Here is a 27,958-nt window from a genome sequence, read left to right on the forward strand (position 1 = left end):
AACTACTTATGCAACCTTTCCTTAAATTGCTCTAGCATTGAAGTGGTGGGAGCAGAAAGCTGAAATTTTGGCCAGGAAATCTCCTCTCTAGGGGAGAAAGTTGAGATCTTCAACATTTTAGTGAAAACTGGGTTTGATTTGGCACAGCAGTGCTATTCTGAAAGTTGCAGTATGCACAATAGTTTAGGAACTGTTGTGGTTTTTTAAAATAACTTTCACCTGATGTTTTAGGTGAACTCTGCAAATGTGTGCATAGCTAATACCAGATTGTAGTAAAACATGTAGAGGGCCCTGTCTCATCCAGGGAAAGGGGGCTTAGGTGCTAACAAAGCTCAAAGCTGGAGAGAGAGAAGCTATCTCTATAGCTGGTCTGTGTGGAGTTTGTGAGCTGCAAAATATTTGCTGTCCTGTAGTGCACAGCAAATGAGGCAATGATGCTTTCTTTTTAATTTACTTCATTTTGTAACTGTACACTTTGGTTTCTTGCTGCTGTTGCAGGCTTTAAGCTTAGCTAATTCTTCACGGAGAAAATATACAACTGGTGAAATTGTTAATTTGATGTCAGCAGATGCCCAACAACTTATGGAACTGACCATAAACCTCAACCTTCTATGGTCAGCGCCTTTTCAGATCCTGATGGCTATAGTCTTTCTCTGGCAAGAACTGGGCCCATCAGTGCTAGCAGGTGTTGCAGTGCTCGTTTTGGTTATACCTATAAATGCTTTTGTTGCTGCAAAAGTAAAACAGCTGAGGGTAAGAAATCTAAATGTAAATACTGACAAAATTGTGATGTTACAATGAAGAGCTGATTTTTTTAAACATGAGTGTAAAACTAATGTAGGCACAAAATAACCAAAGTCACAGCTCTCTTCGTTGGAGGGGGAGCTTTCAATATCTAATCAATCAATATTTAGATCACTAAACTTCATCTATAAACAAAAAACAATAAAGAGAAGTGATTCTGTTTATCTGTAGAAGTGTTATAGGCCCTGATCCTACAAACACTTATGCATGTGCTTAACTTTACACACAAGTCATCCTATTCAACTCATTGTTGGCAAATTTGGGGCAATAGTTAGGATTTCTGGTTTTAGGTCAAAACTGACTAAAATACCAACAAAATAGTAAGGTGTGTTTTCAGGAGCTTTATTATCAAATAAAATGGAAGTCAAAAATCCAAAGGCCCGAATCCTACAACTACTGCAGCCATGTGGAGTGCTAAATAGGGTGATCAGATTTCCCAAATTTATAGGGATAGTCCCGATATTCAGGGCTTTGTCTTATATAGGCAACTATTTCCCCCCACACTGTTTCCTGATTTTTCATATTTGCTATCTAGTCATCTGAAGCGCTATTGAGTCAGCAACTGATTTGGGCCTAAGTCTTTCTTTTCCCTGTTTGCAGTTTTCTTTAGGGGTGAAGAAGGAAAAGGAAATAGGACAGGTAGCCCATATGTTTTTGGGAGTTAATCTCCAGGAGCATAGGATGTTGACCTAGATGTTACATGCCTTCACTTCTGTCAGTAAAGAGCAGGTCTTAAAAAAAATCATATGCCTAAAGATAAACACCACAAACCAGACACTCTGCTTACAGTGTGAAATACTGACAAGAGTTAGTCACAGAAGTGAGTGTGCCAGTAAGTCAATACATTTTAATTAACAATACACAGTTGATTTAGGCCCTAAATCTAGGTTTAATTAACAAAAAAGCTTTTACAAACCTTTCCATGATTACTATAATTAATTAAAGTGGGGTTTGGGAAGTGGAATAAGTGACCTTCCTCAGCAGAGATGAAATGATCTGACCATGGTCTGTAGTAAAAGGTGCAGGAGGGAAAGAGATCTTTGTGAGGATTTCACTTTCATGCTCTGACTCACGCCATCCCACTGAGGTGTGTGTGTGAAGGGGGCAGATTAGTCCCCCAATACTCAGAATAGGCTGCCCGAGCTGCTGTGAATCCTGCCTCCACAACATCCTAACCTCCAGAACCCCTCTCTCTGGCTCCCTGATACCACATCTCCTTTGGCACTGTTTTATCATGGACTTCCCCTGGCCGCAGCTGCCCATGCTCCACAGAAAGAATAAAAACAGCACAAACTGTTATCTTTTCCAAGGAAACTTTACAGGGCTATAAGGGAAGCTATATGTATTCCCCAGCATACCCTGTTTCCAGCTGCTCATGCAGTGAGGGCCATGGACCACTGGAGAGGTCTGGCCTATGTGTCCATGAAAACAGTGCCACAGAAGCAGCTGAGCTCCACCAGGAGGAAGGAGGAGGGCAGATTCTTACACAAAAGTTCCCCTCACCATACAGATCTTGTCAGTCATGTGAAGGGAGAAGGAGAAAGGGAAGGAGAGTGCAGTGATCTTGGCCACTGTTTGCAACCCAAAGTGTTCTGCCTAAGTATCCTAATAACCAGAGAGTGAAAGATGCTAAGAGAAACTGACTAGCATGTTTTCATTGTGCAAGTTGAGGGAAATACACAATTAAATATAGCATAAATAGTAAAAAGAGAGGATTTTTTAAAAATTCAGTTTTTACTAGTCAAAGATGTTATCAGTAAAAGAGAAAGGAATTTATTTTTCAAAATATACTCTTTAACCTAAGTATTCCTTCACATCTCACAAATCAGACTGGGCCAAATTCTGTTTCCTTTTGTCACAAAAATAGTTTCATCAGTTTTTTGGAACTACTTACATGTGGTAGGTGAGCAGGATTTGACTCCTTGTGAGTGACTATTAAAGTAAGATCAATTGGTAAATGGTTACTACTCCATGGAAAAATATGATGAATAATCTATTCAAGATTTTAAGGCATCAACATTACAATTTTTTTAATAAGTCATAGTTCAGATGTTTAAGCATTTTTAAGATTAATCTATTTTGTAACTCTAGAACACTGAGAACTGAAACTCTAATTATGAAGCTTTTAATTAGAATCTAATTATGATTATTACTGTAATCATGCTGCAGGAAGTATTACAAAATATCAAGATGACTTTTTTTTAAAGAAAAAGTGCTATTAGAGAGAACATACCAATCCTTTTATCATATAATGGATTATTTGATTGGGTATAATACATGTCAGATACTGAATGTGAAGTACATTTGACAATGTAAGGTGTACAATATAAGTAGGATGACCAGCTAGCAAGTGTGAAAAATTGGGACAGGGGGTAGAGGGTAATAGGAGCCCATATTAAAAAAAAAAAGCCCAATAATCGAGTAGTAGCAGTGTTCACTATCTGAAGTACATAAAGTATGTTTGAATCTTTGATGTTTTTAAAAAAAATTGTAAGTATTGCTCTCTCCTTTTTAAACTAGAAAAGCCAAATGAAGAATACAGATCAACGAGTTAAGCTACTAAATGAAATCTTGCATGGAATAAAGGTAATACAAGCAGCTAATGAGTTGCATTGTTCTGCCTAATAAGATGAGCAACTATGTTATTAGAAAACTAGGGTTTTGTCACTGAACCTTTCAGCTGATAATGTAGGAAAGAAGAATTTAGGGGAAAATATGTTCTGTTATATAACCACTTACAGTGGATTTTTAAAGCTTTATTAATATAAGAGATGTGATTATAAAATATAGATTATCCATGATATTTTGATCATGTTCTCTTGTTTATGTTTTAATCAACACAGATAGGTTGTCATTAGATGGTTGGAAATCTTCACTAAAACTTCAGTTTTCTTGAAGAACAATATTGAGTCTTTCAAATTTGTTCTTGTTTCTGAAAATCTATTTGTCATTTATGCTTCTTCAATTTTTAAATATAGCCAGTACTTCAAATTATTCAGTTAATTCTACATTTTTCTGAAGTTTGTGGATTTCTAGCCATAGACATTGGTGCTGCTATAAAATGTATATAATACTCCTTAAGATGTTACTACTTGGTTGCAAGTAAGGTATAGAATATTTTCATCATGAAAATGCTAGTATGATGGACTGGCAGCTATTTGCCAATACAAAGCCTGAGACCTTGCCTCCCTTCAGCATTTTGTGTTTTTACCACTTTATATAGTATCTTTCATATAGATGGATCCCAAGAGTTTCTTTCCGGATTCTATGGGCAGACTTGCTTCAATTAAATTATTCACATAGCTACTTGTATATGTAATTCCCCTGTCTGGTGTTCTAGATAATTGTGAAGGATGTTTTCAGGTGTCGTTAGGAGTCCTTTGGCCACACTTTAAATTTACTTCCTTATTAAATAAAAATATTGTCTGGGCACATCACCTGGAGATGATCAGTCTTACATGCTGTGCACCAGGAACATGAAATAAGTGTGTGACTTACCAGACTGATACTTTCCCACATCAGTAAGTGATGGAAGAGGTTTACAATGAAGTCAGATGGTGGCACCTCTGTGAATAAATATAATAAATTAAAATGTATAGGGGATGAATGCTGATAGTAGTAACCTGGAATAATAAGTAATCCACCAAAACGGGCATGGTGAAATATATAACGCGCAAGGTGGCTACACTATAGCATTCTTCATAATGAATCTCATTTTGGGTTATATTGGGTCTTGCTTGGACAATATTTTATTTGTAGAAGCTATCCACTGGAAAAACAAGTGTTGGATATTTACACTTTTGTATTGTTCAGCATTTGCAGATAAATTTTTGGAATTTAAACTCATTTTAACAATCATGATCACTGCTGTTGATTTACTAAAATGTAATTTTCTGTTTATTTGTATTTAGATTCTTAAACTTTATGCATGGGAACCTTCATATCAGAAGAAGGTTGTGGAAATTCGAGAACATGAAATAGATGTTCTGAAGTCATCTGGGTACCTGACAACTTTCTCCATGCTAACTTTAGCCTGTATTCCTTTTATGGTGTGTTACTTAACAATATCCATTTTTGTAGCTAGCTATCACTCTTCCGGAGTATCTTAGAGCCTCAAAACCATTAATTAATTTATCACCACAATATCTCTGTGAGGTCAGGAATTATTATTGTAATACCCATTTTACATAGGGGAATTGAGGCATGGAGAGATTGTGACTTGCCCAAAGTCATACAGGAAACCTGTGGCAGAGCCAGGAATGAAATCCAGATCTATTGAGTCCAGTCCAGTGTCTTAATCAGAAGACCCCCCTTCTGTAATGTAAACAGTCATTCATGTTTTAATTCATGAATAGTAGCACAGTTTATGTTTCAGTTTGCTTTAAGCTGTAGTCAACATCCAGCTCTTAACTGGTACCATTCTGTTTTTGTAGCAGGAATCATTGAAAAGTAAAACTAAACAGGATGGGACAAGTAGTGGAAAAATAATCACCTCATTCCCCCCCCCCCCTTTTTTTTAAAGGTCTCGTTGGCTACATTTGGAGTCTATTTTCTGCTGGATGAAGAGAATGTCCTAACTGCAACTAAAGTTTTTACATCTATCTCTTTGTTTAATATTTTGCGACTGCCTTTGTTTGATTTGCCAACAGTGATCTCTGCCATAGCCCAGGTAAAACCTAAACCAAATATGAATAGGTGTCTAAAAAGGATGACATTTATGGCCCTTTATTAATCTCCAGTGTCATGTGGTTTAATCTATTTTTAGATGAAGATTAAACCACCTGATTATTTCTAGTTTTATTTTGTTGAAATTTTCATGTCTTTGTGGGGCGGGAGAGGCACTGGTGTTGGAGGGGTTTTCAGAGTACAGGCAAGTCTCATCTTACATGGGAGTTCTGTTCCGCGGTTAGCGCATAAAGCGAAAACTGCGTATAGTGAAACACTCATTAAGTTGAATGGTGGGCGGAATCGCTCGCACTACAGATGCAGTTTTTATATTGTTATTTTTCTTTTTTTCCCCTGTTTTTGCCCACTGCACAAAGCAGAATTCGCGCATGTTAAATGCGCCTAAGACACGACTTGTCTGTATATTCTCTTTTGAAGTATGTTAACTTATAATAAGGAATGACCAGCAGGTGGCATGAGTACTGTTCCTATTTCTACTTGTGCTCTATCTACTTTTTCTATATGTAGCTCAGTTTCTTGTAAAGTGACAAGGCCATTGTAAACAGATGCCCTTTCCATCCTGTTGTCAGATGTGGGCAACAAACTGTGCTGAATCGGAACTCAACCTGGGGTTTGGTTTTATTAACCTAGAAATTAGCAGTATTATAACAAAATTGAGCTCAGTCTCCCCCAGCTTGACTGCTGCCTTAGGACTGCTCAGTTTATACGCTAAATCTTCTCTCTCTCTTCCAGAGAGCTAATCTACAAACACCTGTCTCAGACTTTGTCTCCACTGACACAGAGGTGTTTTTTAAACAGCAAGATAACTAATGAGCATGGAAACAAGTCACTCGTAGTGTTTGCCACAAGGTAGCTAGGAGGTCAGCACTATACCCCAACCTATGGTTGACTTTGCTTAATTTACCTTAAATAAAACTAAAGTGCATTGTCTCCACTATGTTTTTCCAGTAGAATAATAGCTAAAGCACCCTTTTTTTTTTTTTTTGTCGTCAGTGAAGACATAACCTTTGTGAGACAGCAGAGCCTACTTCCCATTGAGACACGAGCATCAGTGTTGTCTAATGGTGTGGTATTTGAATGAATACTGCTGTCAACCTAAACCAGTGATCTCCAAACTTTTCAGGGTTGCGCCCCTCCTTGCCCCTGTTGTGGAAAATCGACCACACGTTGAGTTTGGATCAGATTAGCCTGAGGCTCCTTTATTGATTACAAGCACAGGGGGGTAATAGCTCTCAGTAGCTGTCCCCCACCCCCCCGATTCAAGGAACATGCAAGCCTTTTAAAGCTTAAAACCACAGACAAATTACACATACTTCTGTATTAATTACCTTATTTGGAATACATTGCAAAATTTAATGCAGGTCACAAGCGAAAACAAACAATATCTCCTTATTTGGCTTTTCCTGTTATTGTTATTCCCAATCTAGTTCTTCTGTGGTTTGACTTTTCTAATGCTTCCATTGCGGTTATATTTAACAGGCTTGGCTATGGCTAATTGTCTTTGGGGACTTTCCAGTTTGCCTTCTCATGCTCCTTACACACAGAAGAAAGCTCAACTAATACTTCAGGCCTACTACCTTGACCAAAGATCTAAAGGCCCTCTGTAAATTTTCCTCTACACCCCTGTCCATGTTCCCGCTGGAGCCGGGAGTGGGGCCACAGCTTGGGCGGGGGAACATGAATAGGGGTAAGGGGACCGAGGCTGGGGGCACAGCTGGGGTAGGTCTGGGAATGGAGCCCTGGCTGGGGTCAGGGCTGGGGCTGCAACTGGGGCTGAGGTTGGGCATGAGGTCAGGGCTGGGAGTGGGGCTGGAGCAGATACGGGGGCAGAGCAGGGCTGGGTGGCCCTCCCTCCCTGCTCCCTCTGGGGGCTGGCCCAGGCCCCGCCATCCCCCCTGGAACATTCCTCCGTGCCTCCCTACAGGGATGTGCCCCACAGTTTGAGGACCACTGAACTAAATCTTTAGCTACCTTTATGAACGTACATAAGGAAAACATTTTCTATTTAGTGCCAAGAACTTCATTGCCCATCTCAAAATAAATTAATAGACATGCTTTTTTATCGGTGAATATATGAGGAATTGCTTAAATAGCATAAATGTTTGTGCATTCTACAGACAAAGGTTTCTCTGAGTCGTTTAGAGGATTTTCTATATTCTGAAGACCTTGACCCTCAAGACATTGACACAAACTACAGTGGAAGTAAGCAGGATTTTGTTGTTGTTGTTGTGATTCAGTGTCTGCAGTAACAAGTTGATTAGCCAGCAATATCAACTGAGAGGCTGCCTCTGTAACTTATCGTTGATTTCTCTTTATTGCAACAGATCATGCTGTGGGATTTATTGGTGCTTCTTTCCGATGGGAGAAGACTGGACCTTCAATCTTAAATAAGTAAGAATCAAGTCTTAGGTTTGTGAAGTAACTTTGAACAAGAATCTGTACAGGCATCACATTCTCCTGGGCTGAGTTTACATAGCTTTTGGCTAGATCAGGGGTCGTCAACCTCTGGCATGCGGCTCACCAGGCTAAGCACCCTGGCAAGCCGGGCCAGTTTGTTTACCTGCCGATGCAGCGGGTTAGACTGATCACGGCTTCCACTGGCCACAGTTCACTGTCTCAGGCCAATGGGGGCAGTGGGAAGTGGCGCGGGCAAGGGGTGTGCTGGGCGCGGCTTCCCACCACCCCCATTGGTTTGGGATGGCGAACTGCAGCCAGTGGGAGCCGCAGTTGGCTGAACCTGCTGACGTGGCAGGTAAACAAACTGGCCCAGCCCGCTAAGGTGCTTCCCCTTGCGAACAACATGCCAGAGGTTGACTACCCCTAGGCTAGATGATGACATTACAGTCTGCCTAGTGCAAGGTGCAGCATGTTGTGATGTCTCAGAATAGCAAGGTAGGAGACTGACTCCCCAGACCACAGTATTCCCCATCTCCCCACTACTCAGGAAATAGAATAAACTCAGAACAGCGTATGCTTCCTGAGGCGCTGGCACTGCTATGTGACCAGGTGTGTAGGGCGAAGAGGGAGGCCAAGATTCTGCTCTGTCTCCATTCACTCACCTGCACAGGGACTGAACGTGGAGCCCTTACAGATCCTGCTTCTTCTACCACATTGTTACTCGTGATGCAGGTAGCCAGAACAGGCACGTGAAGGCACAAGATGGCCCAGTACCTCTGTGTAGCTGCACGAGCTGGACCACTGAGCCCCCTGAAAGCATTTGTGAAAATAGCTACAAATCAAACAGGGTGTTTTTGTTTTCCTTTTGAAACTTACATGGTCTCTTACGTTAATCTTGTACTGTGCGATAGTTTCCTACTGCACTGTTGCCTTGATTCTGCAATTGATAGTGTACGGTGACTTTTTAACACTCAGAGAGATGCTACAGTCTCCTTACGGCCATAGCTTTTCAGGGCTCCAGAGTATGCTCTAGTCAAGGTATCCAAACTGAAATATTCACCTCCTCAATCACAGTGGAGTAGGCTGTATTTTTACCGTTTAGTGTCCACTAAAGAAGATTCTACTCTATACACAGTACAGTGTTTATAGAGGATAACTGTTGTTTGTCTTCCTAAATGTTTCCAGTTTGAACATGAAGATCCCGGAAGGCTCTTTAGTTGCTGTTGTGGGGCAGGTTGGATCTGGAAAATCATCTCTCCTTTCTGCTATTCTTGGAGAAATGAACAAGTTTGAAGGAACAGTCCAAAGAAAAGTAAAGTTGATTTTATTTCTTGTCTCTGCAGTTACACTATTACAATATGACTGTTTTACAGAAGATGGTTTATTTGGAAATATAAAAAAATATATTGACAATGGATGCATTTCTTTTAGTATGCTGACCATTGGATCCTTTGAAAAAATGACTGGGTGGCTTTCATGTTGCTTGTCAAGTTAACTTATTCGCAGTCACCTACATTAAAACAAATATGATTTAGTCTTCCTTTTTAGTAAATCTATAATTATTCATTGCAAAAATCCTTAGGATTAAGGTCATGCATCAAGCCTACACATCCTACAGAGGCTGGTTTAGAAGAGTGATACAACCATAACTCATTTGGAGCAATGATATAGTTTTGCAGGAGACAGTCAGCCTTTTCACAGTGGCTTACACATAGAAAAGAGAGAAACCATTTAAATTGGGGAAAGTGAATTGTGGGGAGAGATGGAAGGAAGTTCATTCTGCCCCTCTCAATGATAACAGCTCCCTTGGCATAAACTTTTTCTGTGATTGAACAGAGTGAGGGAAGTGTCCAAGTGCCCATCACAATAAAATAGAATATAAAGAGGCTTATATTAAGCTAAAATAGCTATGCAGAAAGATAACCTCTCATTATAGCCCACACTAATAACAATACTTATAATTCCAAACACTGTAAATAGATTAACCAGTCCCCTTTATACTGATAAGTGCCGAGTTGTCAGGTAACTCCTGAGTTTGAGTCACTTTGGAGTAAGATTAGAATTTGGGAGTCCTTTTCTTCCATTCCTATGTAAATCTGTTAGATCATGTTGCCTTTCACTAATGTTTAAATAAGAGGAGTCTGAAGTCTCTTGCTAATTTACAGTAAGCGAATAAATTTAGTACATTTTAGTGGAAATCAAAAAAACAACAAAAAATGGCGGGGGGTGCCCTTTTTGGGACAGGGAACTATATAGAGTATGCTACTGAAGAGTTAGTATGGATTCATTGGGTGGAGGATGATGTCAATTAATCTCATCATATTTCTTAATAAAATTAATAGATTTTAATAGATTTATGCATTTAAGTCAGAAGGATCCACTACGATCATATACTCAGGAGCTCTTAAAATCATCACTCCTGTCCCATAAAACCATGTTAGTCTCTAGTAGTTGACATTTTTATCCAGCTGGATCATCAGTGATACATAAAGACACTGTGTAACTAACCACAGGAGTCTCCACAATTAAGCAGTACTTCACCTTGTTATTCCAACTGAGCAATGCTTCAAAACTGGTTTTACTTAAAAAGTGCAAATTAAACCAAAACATAATCTTCCTGTATTTGTCACATACTAAGTACAGGTCCAGTTTTGCTACCTTTATGTGCACTGAGTACTTAGTATGCAAGAAGTCCAATGGCTCTCAGTGAGGCCGTTCAATGAGTAAGATTTTACTCAATGCATGTAAGGGTGACAGAGTATAGTGTGCACATGCGCTCATAACATGCACAGTATTTCAGCCAGTATCTTCAATAGCTTGGTCTGGAACATTTGACTTTTTAGAATTCTAAGAGTTTGATTATGCTAATATTTAGAAGTAATAACCAATGACTTTACTTTGAAATATAATTTGAACAGCAGATGTTCTTACAATGCTATCCTACCACATGTAGAACTGTCCAAATGAGAGTATTTTGCCTTTTCTCTTGATTAGGGTTCAGTGGCTTATGTTTCCCAGCAGGCCTGGATTCAGAATTCCATTTTGCAAGAAAATATTCTCTTTGGCTCAGGTCTGAACAGGCCGTATTATGAGAGGGTTTTGGAAGCCTGCGCTCTACCACCAGATTTGGAGCAGTTACCAAATGGGGATCAAACAGAGATTGGAGAAAGGGTAAGAACTAGAAACATCACATGCAGTCACTCAGCTGAGCTCTAGTTCACAATATCTTCCTAATGCATTTAGTTTGCTAAGGCTATGTCTACACTACATTTATGTCAGCAAAATTTATGTCGCTTAGTGGTGTGAATATACCAACCCCATGAGTGACATAAATTATGCCAGCATAAACATTAGTGCGCACAGCGCTACGTTGGCAGGAGAGCTTCTCCTGCCAACATAGCTACCGCCACGCATTGCGGGGGGGATTAATTATGTTGGCGGAAGAGTTCTCTCCCATCAGCATAGAGTGGCTACATGAGAGATCTTACAGCTGCGCTTCTGTAGCTTCTCTAGTGTAGATGTAGCTTAATTGACATCAAACATGAAAACTACTGGAAAGGCCTAACTCTGCTCCAAATGAAATCAGTGGGAACAGACTTAAGCCAATGCTGGTTGCTTCTGAAAACCTCCATCTCTATTTTGTTTTGGATTTTGGTATTCATTCCATGATCTACCGTGTTTGCCTGGATATGTTGATGGAAAAATTGTCAGATACCACTGTTGTGTCTTAATCTTTTAATTTTAATTGTTTTAGCCCCTTTAAAAAAGTAAAACAAAAATGTCCAAACAAACTTTATGAAACTGACTTTAAAAAATGATGGAGTAATAATTGTTGTTGTCACTGTTACTCTGCCAATTTTTTCCAGTGCTTCCCTCTTATAGAGGATAAAAATATTTCTATAAAAAAACTTTGTAAAATTAGGTCATTATTAAAAAAAAAAATCACTAAGCTGATCCCCCTTTGTATGTCAGCTCTTTTGGATCTGTGGGTTGTAATATAACTTGCATAGAAAATGCCAGGAGATCAGAGAGCAGGAGCCAGAAGCTTATCAGGGATAAAGTTTGTTTCTAACATCAGCCACCCATACGTCCTTAAGCTGGTTAACTGGGACATTTAGCATGTTAAATAAAAACTGTTTAAGTGTATGCATTTTATATCTGCAGGTTTCCTTTAAGGCTTAGTGGTTGGAACTGAGGCATGCTAATAGGTTACTGCACCCTCTTATGAAACTATTTCTATTTCTCCTGTATTTATCTCAATCCTGACTATTTTTACAAAAATGTTTTTGATCTTTTGTAAGATAGAGAAGGAAGAAACTATCATAAAGGTGCCATCTTAGTGTATTGGATAAACACACTCTTCATAGAAGCAATACAATAATTACAGTATTTTGCCTGTAACATATGGTAGTAGAATGTTTTCCCATTAGTTAGAACTACAGGGTTGGGAAGTACACCTAGTCCAGGACCTCTTATTTTACTTATAGGTAAAATACATGAAGCTATTACAGTACTAGTATCAAGCTGGAGAGAGTTTCCTTAATCCATAATGTTGTTTTCCTCTCTCTACCCCTTTTCCCAACTTGTGCACAATCATGCAGATACTTCACCTATCACAAATCACTCTTGTTTTTTCAAAGGTTACATATGTTTGTCACAAAGGAGATGTACTGTATAAAATACATCCATATCCTTTTCTAGTTCTAAGCTTGGGAGTTTGCTAGAGCTCCTATCAAAGTTAGCAAGGGAACCAGAATGGAAAAAGCGTAATTGTAAACTCTTTCAAATAAAGCTAAGTGGACATTTGTAAAACTGTAAGGGGATTTATAGCCGCTTGTAGAAAGTTCCTCTTTTGAAGTAAAGCTGTGTCCGTACTTTCATGCTCTATAGTTGACTTACAACAGCAGTTTTAAGCTGTAAACAATTACTTTTAACCCTATAACCTTGAAGAAGAATGTAAAATAAATTATACACATATATTAAAACTACCATAAATATGTTTCATATGTGGTATCTCCTCTGGAAGTGATTTACACAGTCTATTTTCACTTAGTGGTATAGTGTAACTGATAGGAGCTAGACATGCTGGTTCAGAATGACAGTAAATCATGTGTGTCTCTCTTGACTGCTTTGATCTAATAATGCTTTTCTTTTCCTAGGGAGTGAATATAAGTGTGGGGCAGAAGCAGAGGGTGAATCTGGCTAGGGCTGTTTACAGTAATGCTGACCTGTATCTTCTGGATGACCCCTTGTCTGCTGTAGATGTACATGTCGGAAAGCATCTTTTCGAGAAGCTGATTGGGCCCTCAGGGCTCTTAAAAAACAAGGTAAAGAAATCAGTCTTCACATAGTACAACAGGTAAATTGAAAATCTTCAATCGTGTCTGAGTGGGCTTGTTATGGTAAAGAGGGGGAGCAAGCCCTGCTGATTGTGCTATTTGAATCATATCAAGCAGTCTTATGAACACAGACACAGTCAACACTTAACCTGGGCTGATCTGGAAGACTCAAAGGCTACAACTACACTGCAATAAAAAACCTGTGGCACCAAGTTTCAGCGTCTGGGGCAGCTGACTCAGGCTTGCAGGCCTCAGGGCTAAAAAGCACAGTGTAGATGTTTGGGCTTGGGCTGGAGCTCAGGCTCTGAGACCTATCTTTCTTGTGGGGTTTCAGAGCCTGGCCTCCAGCCTGAGCCTGAATGTCTTCACTGCTGTTTTTAGCCCCAGGAGCCTGAGTCAGTTGACTGGCCAACGAGAGTCTTTTATTGCAGTGTAGATATACCTATAGTCACAGAGAGTCATTTAATATTTGGGCTTCCAGCTTGGCCCTTGCTCGTTAGCTGGCTGAGATTTTAGGAGTGCTGTGGATTCTATCTGTGAGGAGGGAGGAAGGGCCTTGTGGTCACCATTGATCTTTTACCTGGCTGAAAGGAGGACCTAAGGTTCACAGATTCTGAGGCCAGAAGGAGCCACTGCAATCATCTAGTTATCCTGCATCACACACAGGCCATAGAACTTCCCCAAATAATTCCTGTTTGAATTACCGCATATCTTTTAAAACAACTGCTTGTGATGGAGAATCCACCACAACCCTTGGGAAGTTGTTCCAATGGTTAGTTACACCCTGCACCTGCCCCAGTTAAAAACTTGCACCTTATTTCTAGTTTGAATTTGTCTAGATTCAACTTCCAAATTTACTTGATGGGAAGTTGCATCCACTATGAGTGGCAAAAAGGTTTTCTGGTGATCAAAGGAATCCCTGAGGAAGAGTAGACAGGTGACGGAGTTTTCTCATTTAAAATTTGTTAAAAGAGTCAAATATCTTGGTGAAAAGTAGATTTCCACAATATTACTGATTTATGCAGATTATTTACTGCTAGCTGGTACCTATGGAATTCAAGGATTGGTGGAAGTGGAGATGTTTCTCTTTTTACTTCCCTCTTACCCTCCTCTTCTTCATTGCTTTATTGGTAATAAACACCTGGAAAAAGGAGTTTCCAGTACTGAAAACACTAGTAGTGACAGATACCTGAACAGGATGAACAGGGCTGCTATCAACATAGATATGGTGCTAGGTTGTATTTAGAGGGACTCTTACTAAGAAACTCGAGTTTTCATGGTCTTCTGTTATCATTGAAAATGAGCACTTCCCTAATTCTGAAGTATTTTTATTTGTAAAGGTGATACAACATGCCTTAAGAACCCCATGTGCAACAGCAGCATAATAATGTGTCATTTGATAATTAGTGTATTGTAGTATGTAACAATGGTAACAATTTCTTCAAATCTAGTTGGCTGCTTTAAAGAGCTATCTTGATAAATTCCTAAGACAATTCCATATGCAACTCTCCTTTTTTTTTAAAAAAGAACCCTGTACTGTTAGTACACACTTCATTTTCATATGGTAAAAAGAAAATGTTTTGTGTTTTTCAGACGCGTATTTTAGTGACCCATAACCTGACACTCCTGCCTCAGACAGATGTTATAATTGTAATGGAAGATGGCAGGATAGCGCATATGGGGACCTACCAAGAGCTGCTCTCAGAAAGAGCTAACTTTGCTGAACTGCTTCAAGTCTTCAGTGCAGAAAATAAAAGTGAAGAGACATCTCAAATGAAAAGTGAGCACATATAATATTTTTGAATATACCATATTTTCCTAAAACCTAGTTTTATCTTTCTACATCAGTTGCAAAGAAATTCTTTTCCTTAGGAGATTGAATAGCACAAGGATTTGGTAAAGGGATACAGTGCCTTTCACCTTTCTATCACTTGTTTGAATTCAGCTAGGTCTGAGATTCCAAGTTATAAACTGGAATAAAATTCAGGCACTATTGGAATAGTAAATCATTGACTTCAGGCACCTAAAGGCCCTCATGTGACCAGGTTCGATCTGAATATAAGTAATTCCTGGAACGGGAAACTTCCATGTTTTTTCAGCTTATGGTTTTTTGTCCTGTCAACTCCGAATTGACTGTAGTCAAAGATTCATTTTGATTTATCTGACACGTCAATGATTCTGACTTTTATAGCCATTTTTAGTTATTACAGTAATTCCTGCTGGTACTAATCTACATGGTGTTACATTAGAAACCCTCCTCTATTTCCATAAGTTCATGGAACATGTTATGGTATAGTATGGCATAGGAATTGTCAACCTGAGAGCATTTCTTTTCCTCTTGCAAATATACAAAGAAAGTGTTCTGCACTTTTCAGAGAGATGTTTAGGCTTAACATTTTACCTAACTGATAGCTCTTACAATATTGCTGGGAAACACTTTATATGGAAAGTTTCTAAGTTTGTATTTCTTAATGTATTGCTCTAGTGCTGAGAAACAAACAATTCCTTGTTTTGTATCTCCTATTTCTGTATAGCAGTTAAACAATAATTATATTCTCAGATTGCAAAAGATGCTGCTATTGTGTAAATTAACATGTTTTTTGGTTAGCAAGACTTCTGTGGTAATGATATATTTATGAAAAATAGTGAGATGGAAGCAAATCAGTTTTTGCATAATGAAATAGGCCAGGTTCAACAGAGAGATTATTGTCAGACATGTAAGGGGACACTCCTGACAACTGTAAGTAAAGATAATTAACACATAAACTTTAAAAAGCAGCTACTATATATTACAGATATACAAATATCCTAGAACAGGCAAATACCTTTCTGAATGTTCATTTGTAGCATGCAGTAGAAGCATGGCTGTGAATGGATATAAAGGATATGTGGACAAAATTATAGGTGAATTCAGCACAACAGATGTATGCAGAAAACAATTTTATTTTAACAGGCTTATTGACTTAAATGACAGCAAGACCAAAAAGAAACAATTTTATATTATCACTGCAATTTTTTTTACTCTCTTTCTTGATACACCTCTACCCCAATATAACACGGTCCTTGGGGAACAAAAAGTCTCATCACGTTATAGGTGAGACTGCGTTATATCAAACTTGTTTTGGTCCCCCCATTCCTTGTTCCCTGACCGCCCCCTCCAGAGACCCCCATCCCTAATCACCCCCAGTACGTCACCGAACCCCCTTGTCCCCTGACTGCTCCGACCCCTATCCACTTCCCCCTGACAGGCACTCGCTGACAGCGGCGGGAAGCGGAGCAGCCTGGCCCCAGCTCATTCCACTCTGCTATCTCCTAGCTGCGGCGCTCCGCTTCCTGCTGCCAGTGAGTGTGGGGAGGTTGGGAAAAGGATGCCCCCTGCACTCACCTGCGGCGGGAAGTGGAGCAACATAGCCCCAGTCTGCTCTGCTTTCCTTGCTCCAGCCCCAGCCATGTTGCTGGGGGGTGGCTGGGGAAAGGTCCTGCACTCACCTGCCCGGTGCGAAGTGGAGCGCCACAGCTGGGATCTGGCGGAGTGGAGCTGGCTGAGGCTGGGCTGCTCCGCTTCCCGCTGCCTGTGAGTGTGGAGAGGCTGGGGAAAGGACACCCCCCGCACTCACCAGCGGCGGGAAGCAGAGTGACGCTGTCGTAGCTTTCCTACTCCAATTTGAACCTTAGCGTTCATAACCTGAGAAGCTAGCATGAACCCCTCTAAGCTTAATTACCAGCTCAGATTTGATCTCGCTGCCACCATCCAAAAATTCCAGGGTTTTGGCTCCCTCTGGTCTCCCCAAAACCTTCCCTGGAGGGACCCCAAGACTCAGAGACTCTGAGTCTCACAACAAAGGGAAATAACCCACTTCCCTTCCCCCTCTCTCTCCCACCCAGACTTTCCTCTCTGGGCTAACCTGAGAGTTCTGATGCAATCTCTTTACATCACAATACCAAGAAGCATGTCTCCTCTATTCCACAAAGAGACAAACCCCAAATACAAGGAAACAGAAATGATTCTATCTCTCTTCCCCCTCCCACAAATTCCCTGGTGCTGCAGAGCTTTACCCTCCGTAGATCTAACACAAAGAGAATTCCCCTCCCCTTCGTTCCTTAGCCTACCCAGAGAGAAAAACTCAAACAAGTCTTAAAAAGAAAGCTTTATATAAAAAAGAAAGAAAAAACACATGAACATGTGATCTCTGCATTAAGTTGACAATACACAGGGCTATTACTTAAAAGAAAAATATGAATAAACAGCCTTATTCAAAAAGAGATACAATTTAAACATTCCAGCAAACTACACACATGTAAATACAAAACAAAACATATAAAAGCCTATTGTTTTGCTACCTTTGTACTCACAACTTTGAAACTGAAGATTAGAAGCTTGAAGATAGAAAGAAGCCTCTCATAGCTGAGAGACGGACAAAAAACACAGACCCAACATTCCCTCCCTGAGTTTTGAAAAAATCCAGTTTCCTGATTGGTCCTCTGGTCAGGTGTTTGGTTCCATTTGTTAACCCTTTACAAGTGAAAGAAACATTAATCCGTAGCTATCTATTTATGACAGACGCGGCCCCAGCCTGCTCCACTCTGCCACCTCCCAGCCACAGGGCTCCGTTTCCTGCTGCAGGTGAGCACGGGGAGGTTGGGGAAAGGATGCCCCCAATACTCACCTGTGGCAGGAAGCGGAGCGCTGCGGCTGGGAGCTGACAGAGAGGAGCAGGCTGGGGCCAGGCTGCTTCGCTTCCCGCCGCCGGTGAGTGCAGGGGGGATCCCTTCCCCCAAATCCCCTCCCCCAAGTGACATGGCTGGGGCCAGGGTGAGGGAAGCAGAGCGGGCTGCTCCCAGCCCCCCTGCTAATCCCTCGGGCCACTCTGGGATTGTGGGGCCCCCAAAAGTGCTTTCCCACTGCTCTTGCCCCCCACACCTTGGTGGGGGGCAGCCCCTGACCGCCCTTGAGACCCTCTGCCCCTTATCGAACTCCTCGGCCCCGGCCTGGCCCAGCACCCTTAACACGCTACTCAGAGCAGCCTGTCAGAGCTCTACCGCCTTGTGTGCAAACCTGCCTCATTTGGGGTCATGTTATATCGGGGCAGAGGTGTATTAGCATAACATGGGAAGCAACAAAACACTCTGCCTAACATCTTTGACTATGACGTGAAAATATTTTGATATGTAGGCTCATCTTAATATTTAAGGGAGCTGGTAGGGTGGAGGGCAGGAATTATAATTTTTCATCAAGTGAGAATGTATTTTCTTGGAATCTCTGGGCCAAGTTCTTTGCTAGCATAACTCCTTTCACTTCACTAGAGTTAGAGCAGCAGAGAATTTGGCCTTCCATCTTTTCTGCAAAACTATTGCAGGAGTCTAAACACAGGCATTTCTTACACTAGGTAGCCCCCCAAAAGGGCTTTAAACATCCAAATAACCAGGTCAATATACAGTATTCATATATAGTTATAGAGCAGCCCCACTTCGACCTCATCTGCATTCTCTCCTTTTTTATTTCTCGCTTCTTAATTATTGTAGCTGTCTGAACAAACTATAAAGACTCAAAAAAAGTATTTTCCATTTTTTCACTCTAGTGTCTTCTTTGAAGAAAGAGAGTCAAAAAGGCAATACTCTGCCTCAAAAAGAGCTCCTGAGGCATAAAGACAGGTAGGTGCTGAAAGTAAACAGTACATGGCCACTCTCTGATTTGGGGAGGGTAATTGAAGTGATAACGAGAACTACTTCAGCCTCCTGCACTTAGTGAGTGCACACACACTGCAAGATTTGGGTGCAAATCTGGGCTAGAGGAGGGGCTGCTTGCATCATCTCCACTCCATCTGTTCATAAGCAACATAAGAATATGGCTTTGTTTGTTCTAATGTCCTTTGCACTCATGCTGCTCCCTAGCATTGGTTTGTTTTGCTTTTTCATGTACATCAGACTGCTTCTATGTTCTGTCTGATAGCTGAGTAAATTCCTAGGGGCGGACATCTATTTGCAAGTTTGTAAAGTGCTGTGTGCACTTAGGACACTGCATTAGTCATGGTTATTGTGTCTGGCTATGCTAACATTTTAATGGTAAAAAGGAAGGGCTTGGAAATACACTGTGGCATTTTCAAGGAAGAGGAATTCACAGACCTGTTTTTTGTTCAAGATTGATTCAGTGTATGTGTTTTTCTTGATGTTTCACTTCATGTTTATGATTAAATTACATTTAACATTGTTATTTGCAGTTCTTCCTTTGAACAAACCAAAGCATTCTCAATGAAGAAAGAGAATGTTGCTACTGGCAGCGTAAGCATTGGATAAATTACCTTTGTAGTTTTCTATATACTTGTAATCTATTAAAGTAATTATAGGCAGGGCTGGTAGCACCGCCTATTAAGATTTCCTGACATTGCCCATTATAAGACCCAGTTTTCAGTTATTGGTAGCGTTGCCAAACAGCTGAAATTTCAGTGGGGCTGAAATTTTCTGTACTAGGCATCTGCCTCAAGGTGAATGTTTTGGGAAAAATCAGCCAAATAGTTCAGCTGTTTTTGAGATCAGGGCTAGAGAAAAACATGTTTTGCCCATTTTAAAAATAATTCTGGTGACCCTTTCTTTGAAAAGTTCTAATGCCTCCATGTTTTGGAGCAGAGGCTTGAAATTTGACAAGAGGGTGGTCTTTGTGTCAGGGATTTACTTTTTGCAATCACTGTGAAAATCTGCCTGTATTTGGTCAAGTTATAAGCCTCTGAAAATCTTGTTAAGTAGTCGGGAAAATCAGATCTGAGATGTCTCAAATTGGGCTCAGAAAATTATTGGATACTTTTGAGCTGAATCTTACTGTGCCTCAGTTTTCAATCTGTAAAATGTGGATGATGCCCTCAGTATCATCAACATTAATCAATAAATGTTTCTGTAGCGTCAAGCATCATAGGAAAGACCATGAGAAAAATTCATAATTCTGTATTCAGAGTAGGGTTTGAAGTAAATAAGGTCAACAGCACACATTATTTAGTGAGGCGAAAACAAATGAATAATTGCTTGTTAAGTGAGCACCATTGATCTTGTATGCCTAAATGAGACTGGGCTCCTATTGAAAAGAGTAGTGTATGATCATGTAATAAATTATTGTACTATAATGCATTCACAGAAAGGGGGCAAGTTGTGGGTACTTAGGCAACCTTAATTCTGGCATTTCCTAACATTTTTAGGCTTGATTTTGCAACCTTAATTTTGTTTTTAATGGTCTCTGTAGCATATATTAAAGGTATCCCTCCCTGTACAGCTGACAAATTTTATTATAAGGGGGAAATTATTTCTGGGAGAAATAGATTTTTGAAGACCCGAAATATGACCGCATGTGATTAAATTATTGGATTTCATATTTATATAAATGTCTGAAGAAAGAAATAGATTCAGTTCATTCACTGTAATTTGCCTTTCATAGTGACATTTTTAGTAACTCCTGTGCTTTTCTTGTATTTAGATGACAATGTCAGTTATTTTGAAATACCTGCAAGCATTTGGCTGGCTATGGGTATGGCTAACCCTAGCAGCTTATTTAGGACAAAATGCAATAGCTGTAGGACAAAATCTGTGGCTTAGCACCTGGTCAGCAGAAGAAGAAAAAAATAAGGATTACACAGAGTGGAAACACTTAAGAAACAATAAACTTGGTTTCTATGGGTTTTTGGGATTCATACAAGGTAAGGCTAAGCATACAAGACTTTATTTTCTCTGTATTTACAAAGCTTAGTTGCCTGGGGTTCTTTTACATCCTGTTAAATCTGTAATGGAGACTGCAGATGTGTAATACAAAGACAAACTGTATTCGTCGTTCTGTAATCAGATGTGTGTATAGCAGCAAACTAGAATCACTTCACATTGGAGTAGGGGAATGGTAGGGAGAAAGGATCAAGCTAGGGAGCTGTAAAGTGAAGGAAGATTGAAAAGGAAGATTTAACTAATTTGTAATATGGCTGTCCTTGGAACCAAGTCAATGTTGTTGTATGAACAAGTGCACATTTTAGCTAATGAGGTGTTACTATTTTTTGGGGTTAGATGTCAGTGTCCATGTCACGGCTAGTGTTAACAGGAATCCCACACGCACCTGCTAATGGTAGAATAGCCTTGTGAAGACTTATGAAGGGATAAGATGTGAACAGATCCTTATGTAAAACAAAACTTTTTAGTGGGCCTGTCAGGCTGAAGTGCAATGACTTTGGACAAAAAAAACCCCACATGACATTGTTTTATTTATTTATGTATTCATGCATTCTTAAGGTCTTCTGGTCTGCTGTGGTGCATATGTGGTTACTCGGGGATCCCTCTGTGCTTCTCGGACATTGCATAATCACATGTTAGCCAACGTGCTGCACCTTCCCCTCCAGTACTTTGAAACTAATCCAGTAGGTCAGATCATCAATAGGTTCACAAAGGTAAAGGAAAAACATGTCCACATTTTTTAGAAAATGTACAGTAAAGAACTACAACTTTAATGCCATGTAATGCTTTTAAAAATCAAAGAATAATACTAGATAATAGACATCAGTTTCCGTATAAAAAGAAGCCTACACAAGTGCCACAGAATACTTTCCTGCAAAAGTCATCAGTACCTTTTATCCACTGAAGGCCCTTTAATATTGTTTTTGTCCATGATCACTGGGCGTGATTTCCTCAGAGCACAGTCCTGCAAGCTAGAAGTGGTAAGCTGAGTTGAGCTCAGTCTGGTTGTGATAGGTTGCCCCACTTAGGATGCCATTTGATGAGCCGAGATACCACTGATCCCACCTGTTATGCCAGCTTGGGCACCCCTTTTACCTGTCTTGCTGAGCCAGGCTATTAAGTCTCCTCCAGCACACACAAAGGTGGGGCCACACCCAACTGCAGAATGAAACAGACACTGAGATCAGTTCTGGGAAGGCTCCGCTTAAGGGACTTGCCCCAGCACTCAGGTCTCTACTTCCCTTGGAGTGCAGACCCAAAGGTATATTTTGAAATCCGCCACTTCCGTCAATGTGGAGAAAGGTATGCACAGCCTCTTATCCCCATTTATTATGATTTGCATAAACTGGGTTATTTTATAAATGAGAAATAAATGTATTAACTACAGAAGGTGGATTTTAAGTGAATATAAGAGATAACAGACAGAACAAAGCAGATTCCTAAGTAAACAAAGCAAAACATGCAAACTAAGCTTGTTTCACTAACGAAATTGCTTACAGATAGTAACTTCTCACCCTAGATATTGTTGCAGGCAGATTAGAGAAAGTCTTGAAAGGCAGCTACACTGGTCTGTAGCTTGAGACCTTAGGTATTATTACTCACAAGCTAGCACCCTTCCAGCCTGGGCTCAACCCTTCTCCCCGCAATTCAGTTCTTGCTTCCAGGCGTTTTTCAGTGTCTCTTTGGGTGGAGAGGCAGTGGAAAAAACATGATGATGTCACTCCCTTGCCTTATATAGCTCTTGTAGTCTTGTGTATACCGGGAACCCTTTGTCTCCCAGTAGAACACTGGTATTACAAGGGGTGGTTCCAGTACCAGGTGACTCAGACCTATGTCTCTGCAAGGCTGTGTCAGCCATTACTCTTAGGCTGTCTGGAGCGTCCACAGGAAGACTAAGCTCTTTCACAGTCCATTGTCTCTGCTAATGGCCCATTAACCCTGTCTGGCTTTTCCATTGTTGAACCTGAAGGCTGGTTGGCGGTGACACCCAAAGCAATACATTCGAAATACAGATACATAGTTAATATTCCTAATGCCAGATACAGAAATGATACAAGCATACAAATTAGATAATCACATTCAGTAAATCATAACCTTTCCAATGATATCTTACATGTGCTATCTTGCATAAAGTATATCTCAGTTATGTCATATTCATATCATAAGTATATTTTCATAAAGAATATGGAATGAAATGTCCTACTGATTTTAAAAGTTTATAATTTTTATATCTTGCTAATGCATTGCTACTTGATATAAAAAATTACAGACAAACTAAGGTGCGAAATTCAAACTCTCAAAGTTAGGATCCCATCTAGCCCCGGCCCAATACTTCTTTCAATGCACAGAATGGACAGTGCTCAGGGAATGACTTTTCCTAACTTTTGAGTGCATGACTTTTCAACCTTAACATTTGTAATTTTTATTTTTTGTATGTAACATCTTATATTTTTTTAAAAAACAAAAGAATTCTATTTCGTATAACTGTAATGTTCCCCGTTCCTCTCATAAGTACAGTTTGAACCCACAAGCTTCAGCAGTGCCCATAGATGTCTGCTACTTAAGCTAAAGAATAATGTGCAATTGCTGGTAGGCTGCTATCTTCTGTTGACTGGAGAATGTATATATGTGAAGGATGCATATTGCACAAACAGATATCATAACTGCTTACTTAGATTTGGTACCTTCTTTCTGACAGGCAGTGTGGCTAAGTAAATGAGACTTGGATCTGCGTTATGGGAATCAGGGTTTTGTTCCCAGCTTTTATAACCTCAGTGGGTTATGAGGCCTTGATTAATAATACAGATTATAAAAGGAACAGAAATAACAGGAGTGAGTAGAAAAGTTGAAAGTTGAATTCATGGTCTCTGATTCCCAGTCTCATATGCCTTCTCTTGCCTAATTGTATTTTGAGAGGGGAAAGCAGCAATAGCTACCACTATGAATTTGTCTGTGGCAGTTCAGTTTGGCACATTAAGCTACAGAGCATGCTCACCAACTATTGAACAGTCTGATATTTTAGCAACAAGCTTCTAATGTCTACTGAGCAAAGTTCAGATGGGAAATGTGAGTAATTATATCTATTTGTAGTGTTAGACAGACTACAATATGTTAAATTAATCCATTGTATATCAGTATGTCATCAAAACTTTTCCCCCAACAATTTTTGCTGCAATAAAGGATTTTGGTTGGTTGAGTTCAGAGTCTAAGGACAGTTTCGTGAGAAATGCCTACAGTTTTAGTAAGGAGACATTAAAACTAATTTTTTTGTGTAATGTCACAGGACATGTTTATCGTTGATCTGCGCTTCCATTACTACTTACGGACCTGGTTAAACTGTACACTAGATGTTATTGGAACCATTCTAGTAATCATGTCTGTTTCACCTCTCTTCATACTGGTAGTTATTCTCCTTGGATACCTGTATTTTATTATCCAAGTAAGTTGCTTAAACTTTTACAACAAGAGATATGTATTTTTCGTGTATTGTGTGAGAGAGAGACTGAAACAAAATCATTATTAAGCATTGTCTAAAACAGTTGGGTGTAAATTGTAAATCTTGCCTGAAAAGCCAAAGTAGAAACCTAAGAAACTTATAGTTTAGTATTCTGCCACACCAACTCTCCACCCCCTAGCCCCAACACACACTTTTTAAAGCTGACTCCTAAAAAGATCCTCAGGCTTCTCACAAGAGTAGTAAAATACATTTTGAATGTTTCCTACAGTAATGTCTGTCTTTGTCCGTGACTTCCATTCTTTCCTGCCAATGTTTTTTTCCTCTTACAAGATATTATATTGTAAGAAAACCAGTAAAATTGTGTGACAAAAAATGGGCATGTGATACGGGAAAACAGAGAGTCAAAGCAAAAACTGAAGTAGGGTGTGTGCTACCCTGGAACAACACATGCAGATATTTGTAGGGCCTCGCTTGCTTCAAGAAAATACATAGCACAGTTATGACTTATAGCATACAGGAACAGGAACTTAGAGAAATCCCATAACTAAATTTCAACTGTCACTTTAATGTGTCAGAAAAACTGTCCTTTGAAACATTGGCTTCCCTATCTCCGCTCCAGGCTGTGTTGATGTCAGACGTGTTCATAACGTAAGCTATGCTAACAGATATAAATGAGAGAGCAGAGAGGCTATCAACCTTTGATCAAGATTTGAGAATATACATAATTATACTGATGAAAATTAAGTTGGATCCTCATTTGAATATAAGTCAGGAAATTCCAATATAAAGTTTAGTTCATCCCCTTAGTGGGTATATGTTACAACAGGAGTGATGGCAATTTTGGAAATGATACTCCTCTTACTGCTAGCCCTCCTAGTAGTTTACATGCCTGGTTATTACATTAAGACACAGACATTGTCCACCCCCCGAATTAAGATAATTTTTTGAAAAGTTCTGTGCTAAAATTGTTTGACTTTTTTTTATCATATGCAAATAAGCCACAAGTTGTACTTGAAGTTTCAAAGGTGTGTGAAACTTGTTTTCTAATCATTTTCCAGCCCTTATAGTAACTTAGAATCTGCCTCTTTTGTATCTGTTGTTTCCTTAGCGATACTACATAGCTAGTTCACGACAAATCCGACGATTAGCTGGAGCATCACACTCTCCTGTGATCTCCCACTTCAGTGAAACTCTCTTAGGACTGTCTACAATCCGAGCATTTGGACACCAAGAAAGATTCATTAGACAAAACAAAGATGTGGTGAATGAGAACTTGGTTTGCTTCTACAACAATGTTATTGCAAACAGGTACTGTATTAATAACCTACAATTTACAGAAGTTGTGCAGAGTGGATCAAATCCTGCTCCTGTTGAAATCAGTGGCTAAAATAATAAGCTTTGATGGGAGCAGGCTCGTTAAGAGATTAAAATAATCCTACAATGTGTGTAAGTACTGTAACTTGTTCAGCACTCTTAGTAGTACTGGCTTCATGGTTTGTATCTAGGCAATGGGGTATGTCATCCTCTGTGTGCAGGAATCCAGTTAATTTATAGGAGATAGATATGCTTGCTCTGAGATGAGAATATTCTACAACAATGAAGTCTACTAACAGCTGCTGGAAGGGGAGAATTATAAACTGACTAATTTTTCCCTACATGATTTTATAAAGAGATACAATTGGAAGGTGCATATTTCATGAGCACTTCAGTGTTTCTCATTTTAAAAAGATAATTCGTTAAAAGCTGAATTTTTAGAAAAAAGAATCTCCTGTTGCTTCAAGTATATCTGCTGTATTTGTTAATATGTTCTTCAGAATGATGAAAGTGTAAGTCATATGGGTTGATGAAGTGATGAGGGTTCATACTTTAGCAGGAAAATGGGGTTAGATCCTCCATCTGTTCAATTCCAGATGTTAACGTGAGGTGTGTTTTTTAAGGTGTAGAATTTTAGTAAAGAAAGTGTCATAGGCTACGTCTTCACTACCTGCTGTATCGGCGGGTAGCAATCGATTGCTCGGGGATTGATATATCGCGTCTCATCTAGACGCGATATATCAATCCCCGAATGCGCTTATATCGATTCCGGAACTCCACCAACCCGAATGGAGTTGCGGAATCGACGGGGAGCCGCGGACATTGATCCCGCGCCGTGAGGATGGTGAGTAATTCGATCTTAGATACTTCGACTTCAGCTATGTTATTCACATAGCTGAAGTTGCGTATCTAAGATCGATTTTCCCCCATAGTGTAGACCAGCCCATAGCTTTTCGCATATCATCATTGAAACAATAAGAATAAAATCCTGGCCCCATTGAAGTTAATGGGAGTTTTGACTTCAGGGGGGCTAGAATTTTATTCTGTTCCAACATAAAATTTGTGTGCAGTTGCAGGAGGGAAAGATTTATTCTGAGGGGATTAGGAGATTAATAAGTTTTATAGAACTCAAAGATAGATTCAGTCCTATTTTTGGAGTTGGTGTCTATTTATATGGACTGGGAAGAAGTCTGGCCTAGCTGACAGAGCACTGGACTGTTCCAGCTCTGCCACTGGCCTGCTGGGTAATCTTGGGCAAGTCACTTACCCACTCCGTGCCTCAGTTTCCCCATCTGTAAAATGGAGATAATGATACTTACCTTCTTCGTAAAGCACATTGATGAAAAGTGCTGTAAAAGCTAATTGTTGATTTATCAATGTTCCTTAATAAAAATTCTGTAGATAAGTCCATTTTTTTCTGGTTACATTGACTACAGGTGGTTGGCTGTCAGGCTTGAGTTTCTAGGAAACCTGATGGTTTTCTTTGCTGCCTTGTTTGCAGTGCTGGCTGGAAATACAGTGAATTCCTCTACAGTGGGTTTATCCATATCATATGCACTGAATGTAAGTGATGGTGTAGTTTTGATGCTTCTACAATATTTCCTATGGAAGGCAAGATTGACTGGGGTAAAATTTAGTAGGCCAAATGCTGCACAGTTACACCTGTGCAACTTTTAATCTCATGGATGTAACTGAGCAGAATGTACTCTCACTACTATGTGTCTTTCTTTGAATTTACACTAATTATGGAAGTTTATGTATTATTAACAATTCATATATTCATAGGTTTAAAAGCAGCAACAAAATAGTGGAATATTGAAACAGAATTTAAAATCTCAAACCTACTACACTGAGTGGCTTACTTTTGGTATTTTGCTAGCTTGGAGAAGGAAAGTAGTCTAGTCAATTGCAGTCATGTTTTCAGATATGTGCTTTCTAGTTCTGGTGCACTAGCTGCAATATTTAGGTTTCTATCATTGCAAGGAGGAGGTTAGTTTAAAAATGAGTTTTGTATTGGTATTGAAGTATTTAATGGAAACATTTCCAATGGCCCTATGTTATTTAAAAAAAAAGTAGCATAGCTGAGACCACATTTGGCATGCGTGTCCTTTGTAATAAGAAGGCTAGAACTGTGTTGATTAGTGACTACATAGACAAAAAAACTAATGATTTAAAGAGTTGTAAAAACCCACGTGTCCACAATATCTTGATAGTTTGGTCCTACCCCCCTGAGTACTTTCTCTCTCACTCATCTTGTTATCTA

At 39.7% G+C, this 27,958-nt stretch overlaps 1 protein-coding gene across 2 annotated transcripts in view; it reads left to right on the forward strand.

Moving 5' to 3' along the window:
- The window catches only part of LOC116828569 (multidrug resistance-associated protein 1-like), a 54,108-nt gene that overhangs the window by 19,688 nt on the left and 6,462 nt on the right, over positions 1-27,958 (forward strand). The window contains exons 6-22 of one of the 2 annotated variants that reach the window (XM_075073189.1): positions 499-753; positions 3,325-3,390; positions 4,716-4,853; positions 5,327-5,473; positions 7,608-7,692; positions 7,815-7,881; positions 9,073-9,199; positions 10,882-11,058; positions 13,047-13,214; positions 14,820-15,006; positions 18,806-18,878; positions 19,445-19,505; positions 20,686-20,905; positions 21,483-21,637; positions 24,208-24,363; positions 25,490-25,689; positions 27,132-27,258. In XM_075073189.1, the coding sequence (XP_074929290.1) occupies positions 499-753; positions 3,325-3,390; positions 4,716-4,853; positions 5,327-5,473; positions 7,608-7,692; positions 7,815-7,881; positions 9,073-9,199; positions 10,882-11,058; positions 13,047-13,214; positions 14,820-15,006; positions 18,806-18,878; positions 19,445-19,505; positions 20,686-20,905; positions 21,483-21,637; positions 24,208-24,363; positions 25,490-25,689; positions 27,132-27,258 (2,409 nt within the window). The remainder of the gene's footprint in view (positions 1-498; positions 754-3,324; positions 3,391-4,715; positions 4,854-5,326; positions 5,474-7,607; positions 7,693-7,814; positions 7,882-9,072; positions 9,200-10,881; positions 11,059-13,046; positions 13,215-14,819; positions 15,007-18,805; positions 18,879-19,444; positions 19,506-20,685; positions 20,906-21,482; positions 21,638-24,207; positions 24,364-25,489; positions 25,690-27,131; positions 27,259-27,958) is intronic. The other variant, XM_032786894.2, reaches the window with a different exon arrangement.

This window comes from Chelonoidis abingdonii, chromosome 1 (genome assembly GCF_003597395.2).
Source record: "Chelonoidis abingdonii isolate Lonesome George chromosome 1, CheloAbing_2.0, whole genome shotgun sequence".
Lineage (NCBI taxonomy): Eukaryota > Metazoa > Chordata > Testudines > Testudinidae > Chelonoidis > Chelonoidis abingdonii.